The 21,284-nt window shown below is 39.6% G+C and overlaps 1 protein-coding gene across 1 annotated transcript in view; it reads left to right on the top strand.

Moving 5' to 3' along the window:
- tg (thyroglobulin) overlaps positions 1-21,284 on the top strand; it is a 353,957-nt gene that overhangs the window by 27,142 nt on the left and 305,531 nt on the right. The window contains exons 9-13 of the mRNA XM_073067481.1: positions 250-1,374; positions 6,146-6,733; positions 9,341-9,583; positions 13,177-13,314; positions 17,095-17,172. Coding sequence (XP_072923582.1) covers positions 250-1,374; positions 6,146-6,733; positions 9,341-9,583; positions 13,177-13,314; positions 17,095-17,172 — 2,172 coding nt within the window. The remainder of the gene's footprint in view (positions 1-249; positions 1,375-6,145; positions 6,734-9,340; positions 9,584-13,176; positions 13,315-17,094; positions 17,173-21,284) is intronic.

The following is a 21,284-nucleotide window of genomic DNA, read 5'->3' as shown; positions in this document are numbered from 1 at the left end:
GGTAATGGAATTTGTTAGAATTAAGCATTTCAATATTGAAATCACGAACCCTCTATTTGGAATTTGCTTCTTCGAGAAGCTACTCAAGTTTGAGTAAGATGGACTTGTAAGAACATATAAGGATATCAAAGACTATAAAGTTGCTAAATGGGATTCAGGGTACAGATGCAGAAACATTTAACTGAATATTGATCGGCCTGTTCATGCTGCCAATTTCATATATCTGTAACTGATCTCTTTAAATTCCAGGGGATAAAGGAAGTGACTGTGAATCTGAAAGGAAACGCATGTTGTCATGGCTTTTCTACGGACCGGTTGGTCACTTCAGTCAAAACAATATTTTCACTGTGCCTGCATCTCCACCTCAGGTTCTCGAAAAAATTAGCAAGGCTCTCAGCCACTGCAGCCCAGATCTGAAAGAGCTGTTGGTAAAATCAGATTTTTTGGTTTCCATGCTCCAGGCTGTAGAGTCAGACACGGGCAATTTCAATCTAGAAGGGATTCTGGGTGAGTTTGTGGAACAAATGTTTCTATCTAAGGACCTTGCACTTACTGCTCTTCAGTTCTCTGCCACCTCCAAATTCTTCATAGAAAATATGTTTGGGGGCAAATTTCTGAAAAATGTGGGTCACTTCAATTTCACTGGAAGTCTTGGGAGCATGGGAACTTTTAATTTCAGTCAGTTCTTCCAGCAGATTGGCTTAACAGGAATGTACAATGGAGGGAATTTTGTGGAACTTGCCAAGTTGTTTTCACCCCTCGAAGATTCTTACCTTTCAAAAGGAACAGCAGAATTCTCCAGGGACGCCTTCAATTTGAATCAGACAATTTTGGACAACTTTGGACAGGCAGTTAATTTACAGGAGAACCAGAACATTGTAAGACTTATGGCATCACTTTTTGAGCAACGTAATGTTCTCAGGATATTGCACGAAATCATCAGCTTTTTTGATGCAGATGATGGCAGTTTATCTGAAATCATCCAGCTAATTTTAAGAAGTGCCAGATTAGGAATTTGTGACCATCGGAACTCAAAGCTGTTTGTTCCCAGGTGCACTAGAGATGGTCACTATGAGGAAGTCCAGTGTCAAGGCTTATACCTTGATTCATGTGTGGACAATCAAAGATTGGAGGTTCCAAACACAAGAGTTCAGGGTCAAAGGCCACAATGTTCTACCCCATGTGAGCAACAACGTAAGAGTTCTATACTCATGAAAGAACAGCAGCCAGCTGGATCTGATGTGTTTGTTCCTTCCTGTGGAGCAGATGGTGGTTTTCTATCCATGCAATGTGATGGGATGAATTGCTTCTGTGTGGACTTGCAGGGCAGAAAGACTCCTGGAATAAGAAAACCAGATGGAAAAAGCATGAAGTGTAAGTTTCATTACTTCAGTGGTGGTTTGTCTATCAAAATTTGCATCTGCACAGATACTACATTAATCTTGAGTAATCAGTTTCAGGACAATAAAGTAGATGGAGTTGATTTGTCAGGCTTCTTCCAGAAAAGAAATCTTACTAAAGGTTCTGAACATTAATTGAAATCAATAGAATGAAGACCCCTTTGATTCTATAAAGAACAAATAATCCACAACATAAATTAATGTAAAAAATGAACACAAGAATAGCTAGGAACAAAAAAAAATCAATTAAACTAAACATTTTGATAATTACTGATGGATTTCAACATCACAAGTGATAAATTAGGCTAGATAAATTCTGTCAAATTGCTTCACGTAGTCCAGAGAAATTGGGATTATTCTCCTGGAACAGGAAAGTTAAAATGGTAATTTAAGAAATTTTAAAGGGGCGTTCAAAGTTATGGGGAGTTTTGGTGAAATAATTTAATGAAAAATATTTCATCGGGTTGGTGTTGTAACCAAGGCCACAGAGTTAGGATAGTTGTCTAATGAACCAGGGAGAAAAGAAGCTGTTTATTTACTCACTGACTTAGTCATAGACATTAAAACATGAAATAGTACAGCATGGGAACAGACCCTTTGTCCCAAGATACTGTGTTAAACTAATTAAGCTAATGATACCAAATCCCTTCTGCCTGTACATATTCCATATCGCTCCATGCTCTATGTTTAAGAGCCTATCCAACTACTTATATTGTATCTGTCTCCACTACAACTCCTGACAGCACATTCTAAGCACTTGCCACTTTTCTGTTAAAAAAAAACTAACCCTGCCTATCTCCTTTGAACTTTCCTCCTCTGACCTTAAATGCATGTCCCCCGAGAATGAAACACATCAGTCCTGGGGAAAATGTCAAGGCCTCTCATAATTTTATTTACTTCTATCAGATCTTTGCTCAGCCTCTGTTGTTTCATAGAAAAGAACTCTACTTTATCTAATGTCTCCTTATAGGCACATGCCCTTTAACCTAAACAGTGTTCTCGTAAACTTCTTTGGAACCTTCTCTGTAGCCAGTACAGCTTTTCTATAGCAAACAACCAGAATTGAGAGCAATACTCCAGATGCAGCCTAGTCAGAGTTTTATAAGCAGGCTTGTTATTGTCTGAAATATGCTAAGTAAAAGAGTGATGGAAGATCTAATAGTAACCTAATATAAACTTATAACAGCTTCGGCTACCTCTCAGAATACTTTTCTAGCTTTAATTGAGCATTAAAATGTCTCCAGGGTTATTCCGGAATTCATTTTAGGATTACCAAAGTGTGTGCATACATCTTCTTTACATTAAAGAAACATGCTTCAGACTGAAGTGCTGAATATTTTGTTTACTGTGCTTGCCCAACCTTACTATGGCCTTGAAATGAGAGCATATTGGAGCAAAAGTGTTTACTATTACTAAGAATAAGGTGCCATTACTAAGGATAAGGTGCTTGGGAAGCTGAAAGATCTAAAGGTAGATAAGTCACCAGGAACAGATAGACTATAGTGTCTGCAGTTTTGGGCTCTTATCTAAGAATGAAGGCGCTGGCATTAGAGAGTGTCCAGAGGAGGTTGATAAGAATTATTCTGGCAACGAAAGGGTTAACAAACGAGGTGCATTCGATGGCTCTAGACATGAACTCGCTGGATTTTAGAAGAATGAGGGGGAATCTCATTGAAACCTATCGAATATTGAAAGACTCGAATAGAATGGATGTAGAAAGAATGCTTCCATTAGTGGGAAATCTAGGACCAGAGGGCACAGCCTCAGAATAGAGGGGCATTTCTTTAGAATAGAGATGCAGAGGGATTTCTTTAGCCAGACAGTATTTGTGGGTGTGTGTCAATCAGAAGTTAATAGGTTCTTAATTAATAGAAGTGTCAATGGTTCCAGAGAGAGAGAAGGAGAATGGGGTGGAGAGGAATCATAAATCAGCCGTGATGGAATGGTGGAGAAGACTCAATGGGCCAAATGGCCTGAATGTGCTTCAATGACTTATGGCCAACATCCCAGTATCCTGAAAGTAGTAGCTGAAGAAATTGTGGAGGCATTAGCAGTCATACTTCAATAATTACTGTGTTTTGGAATGGTTCCAGTGAACTGGAAAATTGCAAATGTCACTGCGCTCTTTAAGAAGGAAGGAAGACAACATAAAGGAATATCAGGCCAGTTTGTCTGACTGCAGTGACTAGGAAAGTGTTGCATTCCATTGTAAAGGATGAGGTTTCAGGGTACTCGGAGCCACATGACAAAATAGGCCAAAGTCAGTATGGTTTTCCTCAGGGGAAATTTTGCTTAACAAATCTGTTGGAATTCTTTGAAGAAATAAAAGGCAGGATAGACAAAGGAGAGACTATGGATGTTGTTTACTTGAATTTTCAGAAGATCCTTGACAGGGTGCCGCACATGAGGCTGCTAACCAAGGTTAGAGCCCATAATATTACAGGAATTGTACTATTATGGATAGAAGATTGACTGATAGGCAGGAGCCAAAGAGTGGAAATAAAGAGGGCCTTTTCTGGTTCGCTTCCAGTGACTAATAGTGTTCCACAGTGTTGGAACCACTTCTTTTTACATTATAAGTCAATGATTTGCAAATGATGTGAAGATACGTGAAGGGACAGGTAGTGTGGAGGAAGCAGGGTGCCTGCAGTAGGACTTAGATTAGGAGAATGGGTAAGGAAATAGCAGATGGAAAACATTTCAGGGAAGTGTATCATTCTGCACGTTGGCAGAAGTATTTTAAAAAACAGGAAGAATATTGGTGCAAAGGAGTCCTTGTGTAAGGTTCCCTAAAGGTTATCTTAGGTTGAGTTGCTGGTAAGGAATGTAAATGTAGCTTTCATTTCATTAGGACCAGAATATAAAAGCAAGGATGTAATGCCAAGGCTTTATAAGGCTTTGGTCAGACCATATGGAGTATTCTGAGCAATTTTGGGCTCCTTAGCTAAGAAAAGATGGGCTGGCAATTCTAGGAGTGAAAAGGTGAATGTATGAGGAGTATTTGATGACTCTAGGCCTGTACCTGCTGGAGTTTGGAAGAATGATGGGATCTCATTGAAACTTATCAAATATTGAAAGGCCTAGATAGTGTGGACATGGAGAGTATGTTTCATGTAGTGGAGGAGTCCAGGACCAGAGGGCATAGCCTCTGAATACAAGGACATCATTTTATAGCTGAGATGAGGAGGAATTTCTTTAGCCAGGGTGTGATGAATCTGTGGAATTCATTGCCAAAGATGGCTGTGCAGGCCATGTCATTGGATATATTTAAAGCGGAAGTTGATAGGTTGTTGATTAGTAAGGGCATCAAAGGGTACAGGGAGAAGGCAGGAGAATGGGGTTAAGAGAGATAATGAGTGATCCAAGATGGATTGGTGGAGCAGACTCGATGGGTCAAATGGCCTAATTTTGCTCCTATGTCTTATCAAAATCAGGAGACCTGGAATAATAGTTCTACGAATGTGAGTTTAAAATTTATTTGAAGTTGATAATTTGAATTCAGTTTAACAAAAGAACATCGAACTTTTTTAAAAATGGTAGAGAAGTGTCTGTGATGCTATAAAAAGCAGTGTTTTAATGATTGCACTAAAATGCATCAGCCTGGCTTAATTGGTGACATTTGCCTTCCAGCAATAAGATAGTGGACTCCAGTCACATTGTGAAGATTCGATTTTACAATCTAGGCTAATACTTTGGTGCAGTAATGAAGAATTGGTTCTCAATTTAAAACGTTAAACAAATATTTTCTTCCTTCCCCTCTGAGTTGAAAAGTCCCATGGTAGTATTGAAGAAAGCTGTCTCTGATGCCCTGGCCAATACTTACACTCCCTCCACTTAACCAAAACAAACTAGCTGGTCATAACAGACAGCATCTATGGAGAAGAGTACAATCGACATTTTAGGCTGAGACCATTCATCAGCACTGATGAAGAAAGGTCTCGACTGGAAACATTGACTATACTCTTTTCCATAGATGCTGCCTGGCCTGCTGAGTTCCTCCAGCATTTTGTGTGTGTTGCTTGGATTTCCAGCATCTGCACATTTTCTCTTGTTTGTAGTTGAGCATTGTAGTCTAAGTAATCTTATTATATTATTAAAAATGATTTATTTATTATTTAAAGATACAATGCAGAATAGGTCCTTCTGGCCCTTCAATCTGCACTGCCCAGGCAACCTCAATCAACCCTGATTTAACACTGACTTAATCATGGCACAATGTAAAATTGGACCAATTATCCTAGTCAGTACATCTTTAGATTTTGGGAGGAAACTGGAGCACCTGAAAAAAACCCACGCTTTCCACAGAAAGGACATTCCGAGACTCCTTACAATGGATGTCGGGATTGAACTCCAATACCCCAAGCTGTAATAGTGTGATGCTAAATGCTACGCTATTACAAAAAAAAAATCACTGCTATGTTTCCTCAAGTATAGTTCAAGGAATGTTTTAAAAGTAATTTTAAAAGGCATTATATCGATGGTATTTCTCCCTTTTGCTTTTCTTACCTACAATATATGTCCAATCCTACTCCAATGTGATTGATTCATGACTGCATTCCAAAAAGCTCCAGCAAACCACTCTGTTAGGACCAGTAGAAAAATGCTACATACTGTATATGTTAGATTTGCCAAAGAAACTCAAATCTTGTTTATAGATTTTTTAAAAAATTAGGTACCTGATTAAGCCAAGACTGAACATTCTTGTTCTGAACTTTATATTCATATTCTTTTTTTAACCTTACCAGGCCCCAGTGCTTGCCAGTTGCTAGCAGCTGAGAAGTTCATTCAAACAATTGAGACAATACTGAGAGACTCAAGCCCATTTTCAACGCCTGCAGCTTACATTCCCCAATGCAGAGAAAATGGAGACTGGAGACGTGTCCAATGTGATGGCCCCCCTTTTCAGGTCATCTCCTTTTATCATCACTGGATTTCTGAGAATAAAGGAAACTGGAATGTGTCAACTGTCATGGATGAAATCATTGACTACCATAGGTCATCTCAAGCATCCATCAGCTTTGAGCTGTTTCTGAAGGAACTATATGACAAGGGGCATCAACATGTCTTTCCAGTGCTCTCTCAATACCCAACATTTGATTCTATTTCTGCTGATGATTTTGAAGCACTTGCCAATTCAGAACTGGATGTCAATGTTCTACTGCACCCTTACACATTTTGGCAGCTGTTGTTTGGCCATGTAAATCACTACCCTGGCTCGTATTCTGATTTCAGTGTAGAGATAGGTGACCTGGAGCTGCGGAAATGTTGGTGTGTTGATGAAAAAGGGCAAGAGCTGCCAGGAACAAAAGCTGAACTTAATCAGACTCCACAATGTAAGCAATACTACCGTTAAGAAGTCATACATACTAGTTTCCTCCCCTTCTCTTTTCCCTCAACCCCTCTTTGCTGTTTCTCTCTTTTGATATTTATCCCACTGTTTATGGGCTATACCTCATAAATCCTCTTCTCTTTCATGTTTGTTCTTCCATTCTTCTGTCATACTTTGGTTTCCTTATCCCCTTCTCTATCCATATTGTATGGGTATTCACTTTCATTCTTAGTCTTCACCAATATGCTGTGATAATTTGCAGTGAATCCATAAACTGCAAATGACCTTTTCCATTGAGTTCAACCACAGTAGCTCATTTAGTCACTCCTGCCCATCCTTTTAGCTCATGGCTTACCTGAACATGATTTTTCATTTTTGAATTTGAACGTCTTCGACCTTCCAAAGTGTATCACTTCACACCTTTCTAGATTGGACTCTATCTACCTTTTCTCATCCCGGCTCTGCATCTTTTCAATGTTGTTTTGTAACCTACAACAAACTTCAACATTATCCTTAACACCACCAAACTTCTTATCACCTGCAAACATACTAACCCACCCTTCTTCTTCCTTATCTATGTCGTTTATAAAAATTATCAAGAGCAGGGGTCCCAGATAATTGAACTTGAAGGCAGAGTACAATATTAATGTCAGAATTATTAACAGTATGGAGAAAGACAGGTCTTGGGTCCAAGTCCAGAGATCCCTCAAAGTTGATGAGTGAGTTGATAGGGTAGTTAAAAAGGTATATGGGGTGTTGGCTTTCATTAGTTGGGAGTCTGAGTTCAAGAGCCATTAGGAAATGTTGCAGTTCTATGGAACTTTAGTTAGACCACATTTAGAGCATTGTGTTGAGTTCTGGTTGCCTCATTATGAGAAGAGAGAGAGTGTAGAGGAGATTTAGCAGGATTTTGGTAAAATTAGAGAACATGTCTTATGAAGAAAGGTTGAGTGAACTAGGGATTTTCTTTTTGGAGCAAAGGAGGATGAGAGGCAACTTGATAGATGTGTATAAGAATGTGAGAAACATAGTTAGAGTGGACAGTCAGCACCTTTATCCCAGGGCAGATGAAATTCCTTTAAAGTGAGTGGAGGAAAGTTTAGCGGAGATATCAGGGGTTGTTTTTTTACACGAAAATTGTAGGTGCCTTGAACCCATGTTCAGGAGTGATAGTGGAGGCTGATCAAATAAGAACATTTAAAAGACTTTTGGATTGGCACACGGATGTAAGAATAAATGGTTGATTATGGGTGGTATAGGAGGGAAGGGTTAGATTGATTGTGGGGTAGGTTTATGGACATTAGCACAACATCATGTGCTGAAGGGCCTGTATTGTGTTGTTCTTTTCTATGTTTAAGTGTATCTCTTAACAATTTTCTGTATTGAACTCCATCTGCCTCTTCTCCAACCTGTCTATAAAACTCTACAACTCTACAACCTGTCTACAATCCACTGTAACGTACAATACCCTTCTATATTATTCACAATACCTCCAAACTTCAATGTATCTTCAAACTTACTAACTTACCACTCCACTTTGTCATCCAAGTCATCTTTACAAACAACAGAGGGCAGGGGCCCCACGACAGATCCCTGGAAAAAACTGCTAGACACTGAGCTCCAAGTAAAATACATTGACCACCCTCTTCCTACTGTGGGCAAGCCAATTCTGAACCCACACAGTCAAGTTTCCTCCTGACTTTCTGGATGTTACCTTGATTCTCATTCCTTGGACATTTTATTTAATGCTACTGGGAAAAGGCCAATTCCACCCAACTCTTCCAAATATGCTTTATGTTCTTGACTAAATGTTGTACTGGACTAAATGATGGGAATGAAGCTAAATGTTAGAAATGCTTTACTTGTACTGTAACGCAATAACAGTGCTGTACCACAGCTCTAGGTTTCAATCCTGACCTCTGAATTCTGTGTTATATTGCCCTATCTTTATTTTATTGTATGGGTTTCTTCTGGCTGTTGCAGTTTATCTTTAAATTGTGCAGACTGGTAGATGAATTGGCCACTGTAAATTACCCAGTGGTGTAGGCCTGTGTAGAATCTGGGACATGCCAATGGGAATGTGGAGGGAATAAAATGAGATTAGTATGTTATTAGTGTAAATGAATGCTTGATGGTTGGCTAATGGGTAGGTTTCTGTGCTGTATGCTTTAATGACTCTGATGCAGGGCCAAGTGCCATGACTTGTTTCATTATTAAGACTCTTCATCATTCTGGTGAATCTGCATACTACATCGTAAATGACCAAGGTATCTTCCCAGAGATATCATAACCATAATTCAAAGGATGACTCCACATGGGGTCTCTCTGAGGTGTTTGAAACCAATCGTTCCACTTGTATCCCAATGCTATTGAGGTAAAGATCCAATTCTATTTTCCCTCTTTCTCCTGATTGGCACGTATGATTCAGCTCAACATGTTATAGTTTCTTGTGGGTAAAATACATTGACCATTATTCTGAAAAAAATATGGAGGAGACTTGAGGTATTGAGGTACGGGTCTAGTGGAGCTTTAAAAATTCTACTACAATGTCCAGTTATTATGTTTTATTTGGATTGTGTCTGTGTGATACACCGCTACTATTTTTTTCCAGGTCCAGGATCATGTGCTCTTGCTACTGCACAAGTCCTTCAGTTTATTGATGAGGCCGATGAACTCATCTTTGCTTCCAACAATTCCAAAATTCCTTTTACACAGGGTTTCCTCTTAGCAAGTGGTATACATCTGACTGAGAGTGAGCTGCTTCACTTCTCTGAGAATTCACAGTCAGATATTTCCATTTTTGAAAAATTGCTGAGTGGATCTGACTACGCTATTCGATTGGCTGCCCAATCTAGTAAGTACATTTATTTAATGTGTGTGAATTAATCTATTTTATAACATGATTCACTATTTCATTCTCCTGTTTCTGTAGGAAAGTCTATGTTAATGTATAAATTTAATGAGTTAAACCAAAGGCACAGTGTTTCCCAATCATGACATTTCAGTATCTGACAGGACATACTGTACGTTGACTCCAGTGCCTCAAATATTACTTATCCCCATTGCCCCTTCTCCCATCCACTTAGAACCAAGCCATCTAGGAGTGAAATCAGAAAGCCGTGTTCATGCACAGGGAGGTGGAAATCTGCATCCCAGCCTCCCAGAGGAAGTCAAGATGAACAAAGTGACATTTTGTGATGTAGATTTGACAGACTTCTGCTATCTTTTTGCATCAAGGTACAGGAAAAAAATAGAGTTGGAGGTACCTAATAAGGTGGCCAGAATCTATTTCAATCCCTATACTTCCTACAATCATAACTAATTAATCTATTTGCTCTTCCAATTTATCAGATTACTATTTCCTTTGCTTCACCACCAGAAACGGATTTTAGCAGACAAAGCATTTTTCTCTGGAATATACTCCCTAAACTTACCCCCCACCCCTTTTTCCCCCTTAAGCAAGCAAGCAAGTTTATTTGTATAGCACTTTTCAAACAGAAGGCGGTTCATAGCACAAGATATAAAAATGAAAATTCAAATTTCAGACAATACAGTTGTCCCTCCTTATCCGCAAGGGATTGATTTCCGAGACCCCGCATGGATACCAAAAAACATGGATACTCAAGTCCCTTATATAAAGGGACTTATATAATAGACTTGCATATAATCTACCAACATCCTCCCGTATACTTTAAATCAGGGGTGTCAAACTAATTTTAGGTCACGGGCCGGATTGAGCAAAATGCAGCTTCATGCAGGCCGGATCAGTCGGACGCGCGTGAACGCAGCTTTCGTTGCCTCCGCTTTTTCAGCCTGCTCTCATGTGTCTCAGTCTCTGCTATAACTACAAAGTGTTTCACTTTACAAATTCCGTTTCTTATGAAGAAGACTGCCGAGCAAGACTGCCGAATAAACACTAAAAACCCTGAAAACCTGGTACCTGAATAAACTCAGCATTAGCCATATCATACGCCATAGGTGCTTCGATTACTGGGGCCAGCTTTATTAGTAATTAGATATTATCTCGCGGGCCAAAGATAATTCCACCGCGGGCCGGATTTGGCCCGCGGGCCTTGAGTTTGACATATATGCTTTAAATCATCTCTAATTTACTTATAATACCCAATACAATGTAAATGCTATCTAAATAGTTGTTATACTGTAATGTTTAGGGAATATTGACGAGAAAAAATACTGTACCTGTTCCTCTCACAACACAAGCAGCGAACAAACGAGACACGAGGCGAACAGAGATCAAACAACGAGTAAAACTTGTTATACTTGTACAGTAGTTGTTACACTGTCTTGTGTAGGGAATGACGCTTTAGAGGAGAATCAATAATACTAAAGTCAGGAACTGCAGAGGTTGAGGGCTGAGGATCTTCAAGCGTTGAATGTCGAGACTTTAGATGCTTTAGTTAGAAACATTGTTATAAGAAGCTGTCTCTTCTTTTTCTTTGCATCATCAAACAAATCTTGCAGAGGTTGTAGGCATGTTGTTATCCCTCAGGTGACACGGAGGCTTTGAATAATGCTGGAACAAGAAGTGCTGGAAAAGCACTTCCAGGTTTTCTTGATTCGCTGTTGGTTGAATTTGCACATGCAGAACTCGCGGATAAGGAGTGCCGACTGTATATATGAGAATAAAATCACACAAAAAATAGATATGATAAATAGAGGTTACAGTTCAGGAGATCCAAATTAAAAGCTACAGCACAAAGAAATATTTTAAACCTCAGTTTAAAAGAACTTAAGGTTAGGGCAGACTTCAGATCCTCTGGAAGGTCACTCCAGATATGTGGAGCATAGTAACTAAAAGCTGATTCACCATGTTTAATTTTGACCCTGGGGTCAGTAAGTAGACCCACCCCGGGCGACCTGAGAACTCGGGAAGGTTCGTAATGTAGCAAGAGATCGGAGATGTACTTTGGCCCCAGTGCTTTATAAACCAGTAGTAATAGTTTAAAGTCAGTCCTCTGAGGGACAGGAAGCCAGTGTAGTGATCTGAGAACTTATTTCTTGGTCTTAGTGAGGACTCTAGCAGCAGCGTTCTGAATGAGTTGCAACTGTCTGAGGGATTTTTTTTTACAGGGACCTGTGAAAACACTATTACAGTAGTCAAGCCTATTAAAAATAAATGCATGGGTGAGTTTGTCTAGATCTTGCTGAGACATAAGTCCTTTAACTCTGGCTATATTTTTAAAACAGTAGTAGGCTTTGTAATTGTCTGAATGTGGCAGTTAAAATTTAAGTCAGAGTCTATCACAACACCAAGGTTTCTGGCTTGGTTTGTCATCTTTAACGACAGGCATTCTAACTGAGCACAGACTTCTTTTTTGGCACCAAGAACACGTTATTTCAGTTTTCTCTTTGTTTGACTGGAGGAAAGTTTGGCTCACCCAATCAGTGATTTGTCCAATACTGTTTTTTTTTTCCGTGACTGTATGGGACCATAATCACTTGATGACACGTATATAAATCTGAGTGTCATCTGCATAATTAAGGTAAGATACTCTGATGCTTACCATGATCTGAGCTAGAGGGAGCATGTACATGTTAAACAGAAGAAACCCTAGTATGGACCCTTGAGGCACTCTGCGTGTCACTTTTGTTCAGTCAGACATGCAGCTACCAATTAATACAAAATAGTCCCTGTCCTGTGAGTATGGTTTAATCCACCTTAGGACTGTACAGGAAATTCCCACCAAGCTTAAGGCTTATTTAGATTAGCCTTCATGGTATCTTCACTGACTCTGCATCCAGTTATTTTTATTCTACACTGAGGTATCTTAAAGTATTTCGCTGCATTAAAGATATTGTATACAACATAATGTTGTAATTCCAAAATGTATCACCTTGAACCCCCAAAGCGCTCATTCATCTCCCACCACCACTTCCCCCCCATTCATGATTTGCTTGTAGCTTTGCATCGAATAGTATTTGCCATTAGTTAGCCTTAAATTTTCACCTTAGGTTTTCAATTAAAAGAACTGTGGAAAATTATTGAATTTGCTAACTGACATTTGGTCTTAGGGAGAACTGGGACTGGGCATCTGGAATCTATATTGAATTTTATAGGGTTTAGTAAGTTAGAATGGCTGCATGCAATGTGTGACACAGGAAAAGAAATAAATAAAAGGGAAAACAAATGCTGATGAATCTGTTAATGTAAGATCAACAACTTTAAATGTTAGCTCTCTTTCCCTCTCCACAGAGGCTGTCTGACCTGCTGGGTATTTTAAGTAATTTTCACTTCTATTTCAGATTTCAGCATCTGTATTTTTTTGGTTTTTGGTTTCCAAATCTGGAGCTTTGTCTATCTTTAGATTACTTCCAGGAAATTCTTATAGAGCTGTATTTCTGAAAAAGCACCTTGGATTGTAAAACTGTTCTGGCATTTCTCTGCTAGATCTGTTTATATCAAACTTTTACTTCATCTTCTAACAGCCCTGGAATTCTACCAGAAAAATCAACTGACAAAGGAGAGGAACAATGGCGAGTCAATTCTAAAAGGTTACATCCCCTACATTCCCCAGTGTAATGGTTTTGGAAACTGGGAGCCTATCCAGTGTTATGAGAGAACGGGTGAGTTCAACAGTTTAACTTCAAAATATTACAAGCAGAGAGCCAAGATCTTTCGATAGGAATCAGCAAAAAGAGACAGTGACAAATATTTGAACTCTTCAAACACAATTATAATTCTAGAATAGTGTTAAAGCAATATTGTTCTAAAAAGCACCTTGAGGGAGTAAATCTCTAAATATAATTGTTTGATGTGCAGATGAGAGGCACATGAGAAGTTGGAAATTTTACTTTATTTACGTATTTACTTATTACAGCAGTGACACAGGCCATTGAACTCCATGCCAATCTCCATCAGAGAAATATCATTTCCATTTCTCTCCTTTTATTCCTGCAACCCTGCAAGCTATCCTATTTTACATGTCCATCAAATACCTTTTGATTCTACTGCCACTTGCCTATTCCAGAGTCAAAGAATCACAGAAAAGTATAGTATAGAAATAGGCCATTCAGCCCATTTGATCCATGCTGATCTATTTAAAATGCTGACTCCCATCTATCTGCACTGGGACCATAGCCCTCCATACCCCTACCAACCATGTACCTATCCAAACTTCTTTTAAACATTGAAATTGAGCTCGTATGCACACTTGCACTGGCAGCTCATTCCACACTCTTGAAACCCTTAAACTTTTAACCTTTTACTCTTAACCTATGACCTCTAATTGTAGTCCCATCCAACCTCAGTGGAAAAAGCCAGCTTTCATTTACATGATCTGTACCCCTCGTGATTTTGTGTACCTCTATCAGACCTCCCCTCAATCTTCCATGTTCCATGGAATAAATTCCTAACTTATTCAATCTTAAACAGAAAGTACACTGCAGATGCTGTGGTCAAATCAACACGTACAAACAAGCTGGAGGAACTCAGCAGGTCGGGCAGCATCTGTTGACTGCTCATTTCAACGGATGCTGCCCAACCTGCTGAGTTCCTCCAGCTTGTTTGTACATGTTTATTCAATCTTTCCTTATAACTCAGGTCCTCCAGACCCAGCAACATCCTTGTAATTTTTCTTTGTATTCTTTCAACCTTATTTACATTTATAGGGAATTATAGACTGGTTAGCCTGACGTCAATGGTGGGAAAGATGCTGGAGTCAATTATAAAAATCACGACACACTTGGATAGCAGTAGAAGGATCAGTCCGAGTCAGTATGGATTTATGAAGGGAAAATCATGCTTGACTACTCAGTGAAGAGCCTGGACCTCCAGAAAGCTTTTGATAAAGTCCCACATAGGAGATTAGTGGGCAAAATTAGGGCACATGGTATTGGGGGCAGAGTACTGACATGGATTGAAAATTGGCTGGCTGACAGGAAACAAAGAGTAGCGATTAACGGGTCCCTTTCGGAATGGAAGGCTGTGACCAGTGGGGTACCGCAAGGTTCGGTGCTGGGACCGCAGCTGTTTACAATATACATTAATGATTTAGATGAAGGGATTAAAAGTAACTTTAGCAAATTTGCTGATGACACAAAGCTGGGTGGCAGTGTGAAATGTCAGGAGGATGTTATGAGAATGCAGGGTGACTTGGACAGGTTGGGTGAGTGGGCAAATGTATGGCAGATGCAGTTTAATGTGGATAAATGTGAGGTTATCCACTTTGGTGGCAAGAACAGGAAGGCAGATTACTATCTAAATGGAGTCAAGTTAGGACAAGGGGAAGTACAACGAGATCTAGGTGTTCTTGTACATCAGTCAATGAAAGCAAGCATGCAGGTATAGCAGGCAGTGAAGAAAGCTAATGGCATGCTGGCCTTTGTAACAAGAGGAATTGAGTATAGGAGTAAAGAAGTCCTTCTGCAGCTGTACAGGGCCCTGGTGAGACCCCACCTGGAGTATTGTGTGCAGTTTTGGTCTCCAAATTTGAGGAAGGACATTCTTGCTATTGAGGGAGTGCAGCGTAGGTTCACAAGGTTAATTCCTGGAATGGCGGGCCTGTCATATGTTGAAAGATTGGAGCGACTGGGCTTGTATACACTGGAGTTTAGAAGGATGAGAGGGGATCTGATTGAAACATATAAGATTATTAAGGGATTGGACATGCTGGAGGCAGGAAGTATGTTCCCGCAGATGGGTGAGTCCAGAACTAGAGGCCACAGTTTAAGAATAAGGGGTAGGCCATTTAGAACAGAGATGCAGAAAAACTTTTTCACCCAGAGAGTGGTGGATATGTGGAATGCTCTGCCCCAGAAGGCAGTGGAGGCCAAGTCTCTGGATGCATTCAAGAGAGGGTTAGATAGAGCTCTTATAGATAGCGGGGTCAAGGGATATGGGGAGAGGGCAGGAACGGGGTACTGATTGTGTATGATCAGCCATGATCACAGTGAATGGCAGTGCTGGCTAGAAGGGCCGAATGGCCTACTCCTGCACCTGCTGTCTATTGTCTATTTTTCCTGTAGGTAGTTGACCAAAACGGCATACAATAAATAAACTGTGGGAGAAAAAAACTTCTACCTACACTTTTTTGCCTTCCATCACCGGTCTCTCCTCACTGAAACGTTGAAGAGCTAAAGCCTGAAAATCTCCACCCAGTGATGGTCACTCCACTTGGCCTTGCCTTACTTTAATCTGTTCTTGCCAATTAGTCCCAGTTGTTGATTGGCCACTGCTCAAAACATGAAACTGCTGTGAGTCGATGCCTTACGTATGCAACTGGTGAACCTGAGTTGAGTTATGTCTTCTCATGCTTCAGATCTCCGATTGGCTGCTGCTCAAAACAACAATCAAATATAGTTTAAATGAGGTAATCCATCTCTCTGCACATCATTGTGTTGTGGGAGGCAAATGAAGCACCTATGCCAGGGGAATCTGCAGAACCTGTCAGATTCTAATCTGCAGCCCCTGGGCAGTGAGGCAGCAGCGCTAACTGCTCCTCCACTCTGTTGCCTCTGCACCTCGCTGACTAAGAGGAGAAATACAATGTTTAGTCTAACAGGCTTTCAAAGGAGTGGGAGTGAATCCAAGGTGCTTTGGAAGTGTTCTAATGACTGAACGATCATTAAAAAATGGCTTGTAATGGGCTAGTTGCTATTAGTAAACAATAGATCTTTAGGATCAGCACAAACAGTATGTGTTTCTTCTATTTTCTATGTCCACCACTGAGCTGTGAAAATGCTGGTGTTTTTTTAAACAGGGCGAGTCTATGGAGCATTCAGATTTGGAATTTAAGTATTGGTCAAAAAATCAATGGGATTTGATAAAAAGTGAAATTGTACCTTTTCCAAATCCTTCTCAATAACTTCTTGTTCATGTATAGAGGAGCGGAGTTAATGACAAATAACTATTTTAACCGATGAAACAAGGCAGCCCAGCTTTTGTTTTGTTTTTACTTTGTTTGTTTTGTTAGTTTAGGGGGATTCTTTCTTCTCTCTTGTAAAAATCTTTTTTCTTTGAATCCTTCTCATGTTTAGTTTCTAAGAGATTGGGAGGCTTAGATTACACATGTTACTCGGAGTCTGTTTACGTTAACCGTCCATTAATGTAACCCCGATCTCTTTGTATCATTATCATTGTTATGTTTATCTATTTGAAACTCAATAAAAAAGATAGATATAAGTGAATTGTGGAAAGGATTGAGCAATGATATGGTAACATCTGAACTTTCTTTACCCTTTGATTGGATTAATGTTTGTAACTCACTTCTAATTAGTTTATTTCTATGTGCTTTTTGAATGCCTTTTTATAGAGACTGCAGCCTGCTATCATCGTCCTCCATACTGATTTGACATTGTTTGACACTGTGTTGTACAGCTCTGAATTGCTTCTTTGCTTCAATCCAGGTCACTGTTGGTGTGTAGATGAGACTGGAAGTTATATTCCTGGTTCGCTGGTCAACCGCTTGACCGAGATGCCACAATGTAAGTTGAAAGTGGCACAAACACCTGCTGACCAAATCCTAACTCATGTCAAATTCTAATATTGTCCATTATCCTTCTGTTCATTGATTCATATTTAAGAATCTCAACAATGTGTAACAATCTGCAGTGGTCTGGTCTCTCCTCATTTTAATCTCTGACAAGTTTGTAGCATTCCCAGTAGTCTGGCTGTTGCATGTTTCATTAATAAATTCCACCCATGCCTTCAGCTCTGTAGACAATGGTTAGGAATTCCACCTCTATTTTTGAATTAGTCTTCTATCTCTCTTGTATTAAGGTCGTTCTTGAAATCTACTATTTTGGTCAAACCTTTGGTCATTTCTTCAAATGTGACTTGGTTTCACATTTTCTCATCACTCCTTGGTTATTGTATGGCATTTATGGTCTTGTAGAAATGCAATTTTTAAATTATTGTTGGACTCAGTTTGCAAAAAGAATTTATTGATCTAAGTGGAACCGCAGTGAAATTCCTGATAGCTAGAGACATTGGAAATGAGTATCTGATATTAGCAGAAACCCTGTTCATAGTCTCACAAGCATGTGAATTATGTTATGTGGATTTTCTAGTGTAGTCTGTTTTGTCATATGCTTTTGTGATATCATTCTGGAGGAACGTTGTCTCATTTTTTAACTGCATTGCATTTGTGGTTTCTAAATGACAATAAACTGAATCTGAATGTGAAGAGCTTCCCCTGTTATGGACTTACCAACATTAAGACCTCACCAATATGATCTCTACAGCTGATCTTATGTCCTCCTAAACCCAGGAAACCTGTCCTGAGTTAAAACTAGGATTTTGATTTCACTAGATTTATGATAAGCAGTCCTGTCCAAATGTCCTTTATCAAGTATTTGTTATTGTAAATAGCAAACCACAGTGGAATCCAGGGGCCATCTTTGGAGCCATTGTGTTAGGTATTTAGAGTCATAGAGACATACACCATGGAAACAGGCTCTTCGGCACTACTGGTCCATGCTGAATGTCTTGCCCTGTGAACTAGTCTCACCTACCTGCATTTGGCCCATAGCCCTTCAGATGTCTTCAGTCTATGTACTTAGCTAGCTGTCTTTTAAATGTTGTTAATATGACCACCACAACCACAATTACTGGCAGCTCATTCCAAGTAAACACCTTCCTTTGCATGAAGAAGTTGCCCCTGATGTTCCTTTTAAATTTTGTGCCTCTGACTTTAAACATATGTCTTCTTGTTTTTAGCATTCTCTCTGTGGGGATAAAAGGCTATGTGCTTTCACTCTGTTTATGTTCCTCATGACCTGTATTCTGTTATGTCAACCCTGAATTTCCCATGTTCCAAGGAATAAAGTCCTTGTCTATGCAATCTCTCCCTGTAACTCAACCCCTCCAAGTTAAGGCAACATAATTTTTTCCCCACACTGTTCCTCTGTTAATAACATCTTTCCTACAGCAGGGTGACCAAAATGGTTCATGATACTCTAACTGTGACTGAATTTAACTTTTCAACTCCTATATTCAATTCAATTGTTTGTTTGTGACACTAAGCTTGCCTTACATTAGCGACAAACTGATGTAGTTCTCTGAAGTGCTGCTGCAATTACTAACAGGCAAACATTGCGAACCAGGATTGAAATGCTAACTAATTGGTTCCTCTCTGTTGTGATGTTACTTGTGCCTTGATGGCAATTTATATGCAAATTTAGGTATTACATATCAAAAAGGTATTTTGATCTTGAGGCCATCATGAAAGATTTCCATCTTATCTTTACCCGACTTTACTACTCAAACTACAAAGGTAAAAATATGTGGATTAGTACCTGACCCATACACAAATTAGCATGAGTAATTAAGATCAGAGTGTTAACTACATGGCTCAAAGTTTGATGTGGGAGGAATGATGTCAGTTGTTAAGCCACTGGCAGTGGAACTGGGGAAAGAGAGAACGGTTTCATTATCTTTCCAAAACAAGCTGGGTCAGTATCCTAGCAAATCAAATAGTCAGGCGACACACACAAAGTACTGGAGGAACTCAACAGGCCAGGCAGCATCTATGAAAAAGAGTAAACGGTCAACATTTCAGGGCAAGACCCTTTACCAGGACTGGAAAGGAAGGGAGGAGTCTGACTAAGAAGATGGGGGGGAGAGGTGAAAGAAGTACATGGAGACAGGTGATACGTAAAACCAGGAGAGGAGAGCGGGTGAAGTAAAGAGCTGGGAAGTTGATTGTCGAAAGAGATAAAGGGCTGGAGAAAGGGGAATCTGATAGGAGAAGATAAAAGACTATGGAAGAACGGGGAGGGAGGAACACCATAGGGAGGTGATGGGCAGGTAAAAAGAGAATGTGTGAGATGGAAATGAGAATGGGGAATGATGAAGGAGTGGAGCTGGGGGTTAATTACCAGAATTTCAAGAAATCGATGTTGATGCCATCAGGTTGGAGGCTACCCAGATGGAGTATAAGGCCTACTGAATGGTCTTGGCCTGAAATGTTGACTGTACTTTTTTCTGTAGCTGCTGCCTGGCCTGCTGAGTTCCTTCAGCATTTTGTGTGAGTTGTTCCTCTAGTTTGAGTATGGCCTCATCATGTTGGAATGGGAAGTAGAATTGAAATTGATGGCTACCAAAAATCCCGCTTTTTGTGGTGGACAGAGCAAAGGTACTCAATTAAACAGTCCTCCAGTCTACGTCAGGTCTCACTGATACACAGGAGGCCACACCGGGAGCACCTGATGCAGTGGATGACCCCAACAGACTCACAGATGAAGTGTTGCCTCACCTGAAAGGACTGGCTGGGGCCCTGAATGGTAGTGAGTGAGGTGGTGTAGGGGCAGGTGAGGCACTTTTTCTGGGCACTTGAGTGCTTAGGCTGTAGATAAGGCTTTTAACTGGATGGGATAGGGTTCTGGTGCAAGAGAATTTAAAAAGATAAAGAGAAACATCAAAGTGACAGTGCAATATAAGAAAATGGTGTAAAAATAACCCAAGCCTGTTAGGAAAGAGTAACATATAAATCTTAAAGGTAATGCTGAAAGTGTGCTAGCAGAGTATTAATAAAGCAAAAGAAGGTTGGATAGAACAATCATTGATTTGTGATAAGGAAATCATGATTGGCAAACTCATTAGAAATTTCTAGGCTGTAATTTGAAGGCACAGTATGGATCTGGAAAACCAATGATTGTAGTGTATCTGAATATTCAGAAAGCCTTTGATAGATTTCAATTTCAGAGATGATTAATCAAATTTATAACACATGGAATTGGGATGCTAGCATAAATTGAGAACTGGTTAATGCACAGAAAAAAAGTTACAAGTAAATGGGTCAGTTTGGAGCTTGTCATTACGACTCATTGGGTATCATTGAGATTAGAATAGTTTACAACCTATATTTATGATTTTGGTAGATTGGACTAAGTATAATACATCTGAGTTATATGATGATACAAAGCTGAGTAGAATTATGGATTGTGATGAGAATTCAGAGAGGCTTCAATGGGACAGGGATAGGCTAAGTGAGTGGGCAGAGCAAGATAGATAAATTATTAACTGGAAAATGTGAGGAGACTCAGTATTATATTAAAAAATAAAGGAATACTTTTAAGTAGTGAGAGGTTGAAATGTGTTGGTGTTCAGGGAGGAAGGGTGGGTGTGCAAGTGTCCTTGTAAATTTCAGGAACAGTAAATAGGAAGATAAGACTGAAAGCATCCTGATAGAGAGAGCTGCACTTAAATTATTGTGGACAGATCTGGTCTCCCAGCCAAAAGAAGGATATACCTGTGACAGAGAGAATGCACAAAGGTTCACTAGATTAATTCCAAATAGAATAGCTTATGTGCTGGGCTAATGCTACTTAAATTTTTGAAGTTTAGAATCTTATTAGAATATACAGAATTTGAAGGTGCCTGATAGGGCAGATACTTGGATGATGTTTCAAGCCAACTTTAACTGTCTCAAAATAAGGCATTCATTCCTGACATAATAAATTTCTTCATTCAGAGCTTAGTAAAACTTCAGAATTTTCTTCCAAAGAAGAGTGTGGAGTCTCAGTTTGCTGATTATACTCAAAACAGAAATTGATAGATAATTGGATAGGAGGGAATCAGGCTTAGTGCAGGAAAA

Source organism: Hemitrygon akajei, chromosome 1 (genome assembly GCF_048418815.1).
Source record: "Hemitrygon akajei chromosome 1, sHemAka1.3, whole genome shotgun sequence".
Lineage (NCBI taxonomy): Eukaryota > Metazoa > Chordata > Chondrichthyes > Myliobatiformes > Dasyatidae > Hemitrygon > Hemitrygon akajei.
The sequence above is the reverse complement of the archived record's forward strand: the minus strand, read 5'-3'. Positions and strand labels throughout refer to the sequence as shown.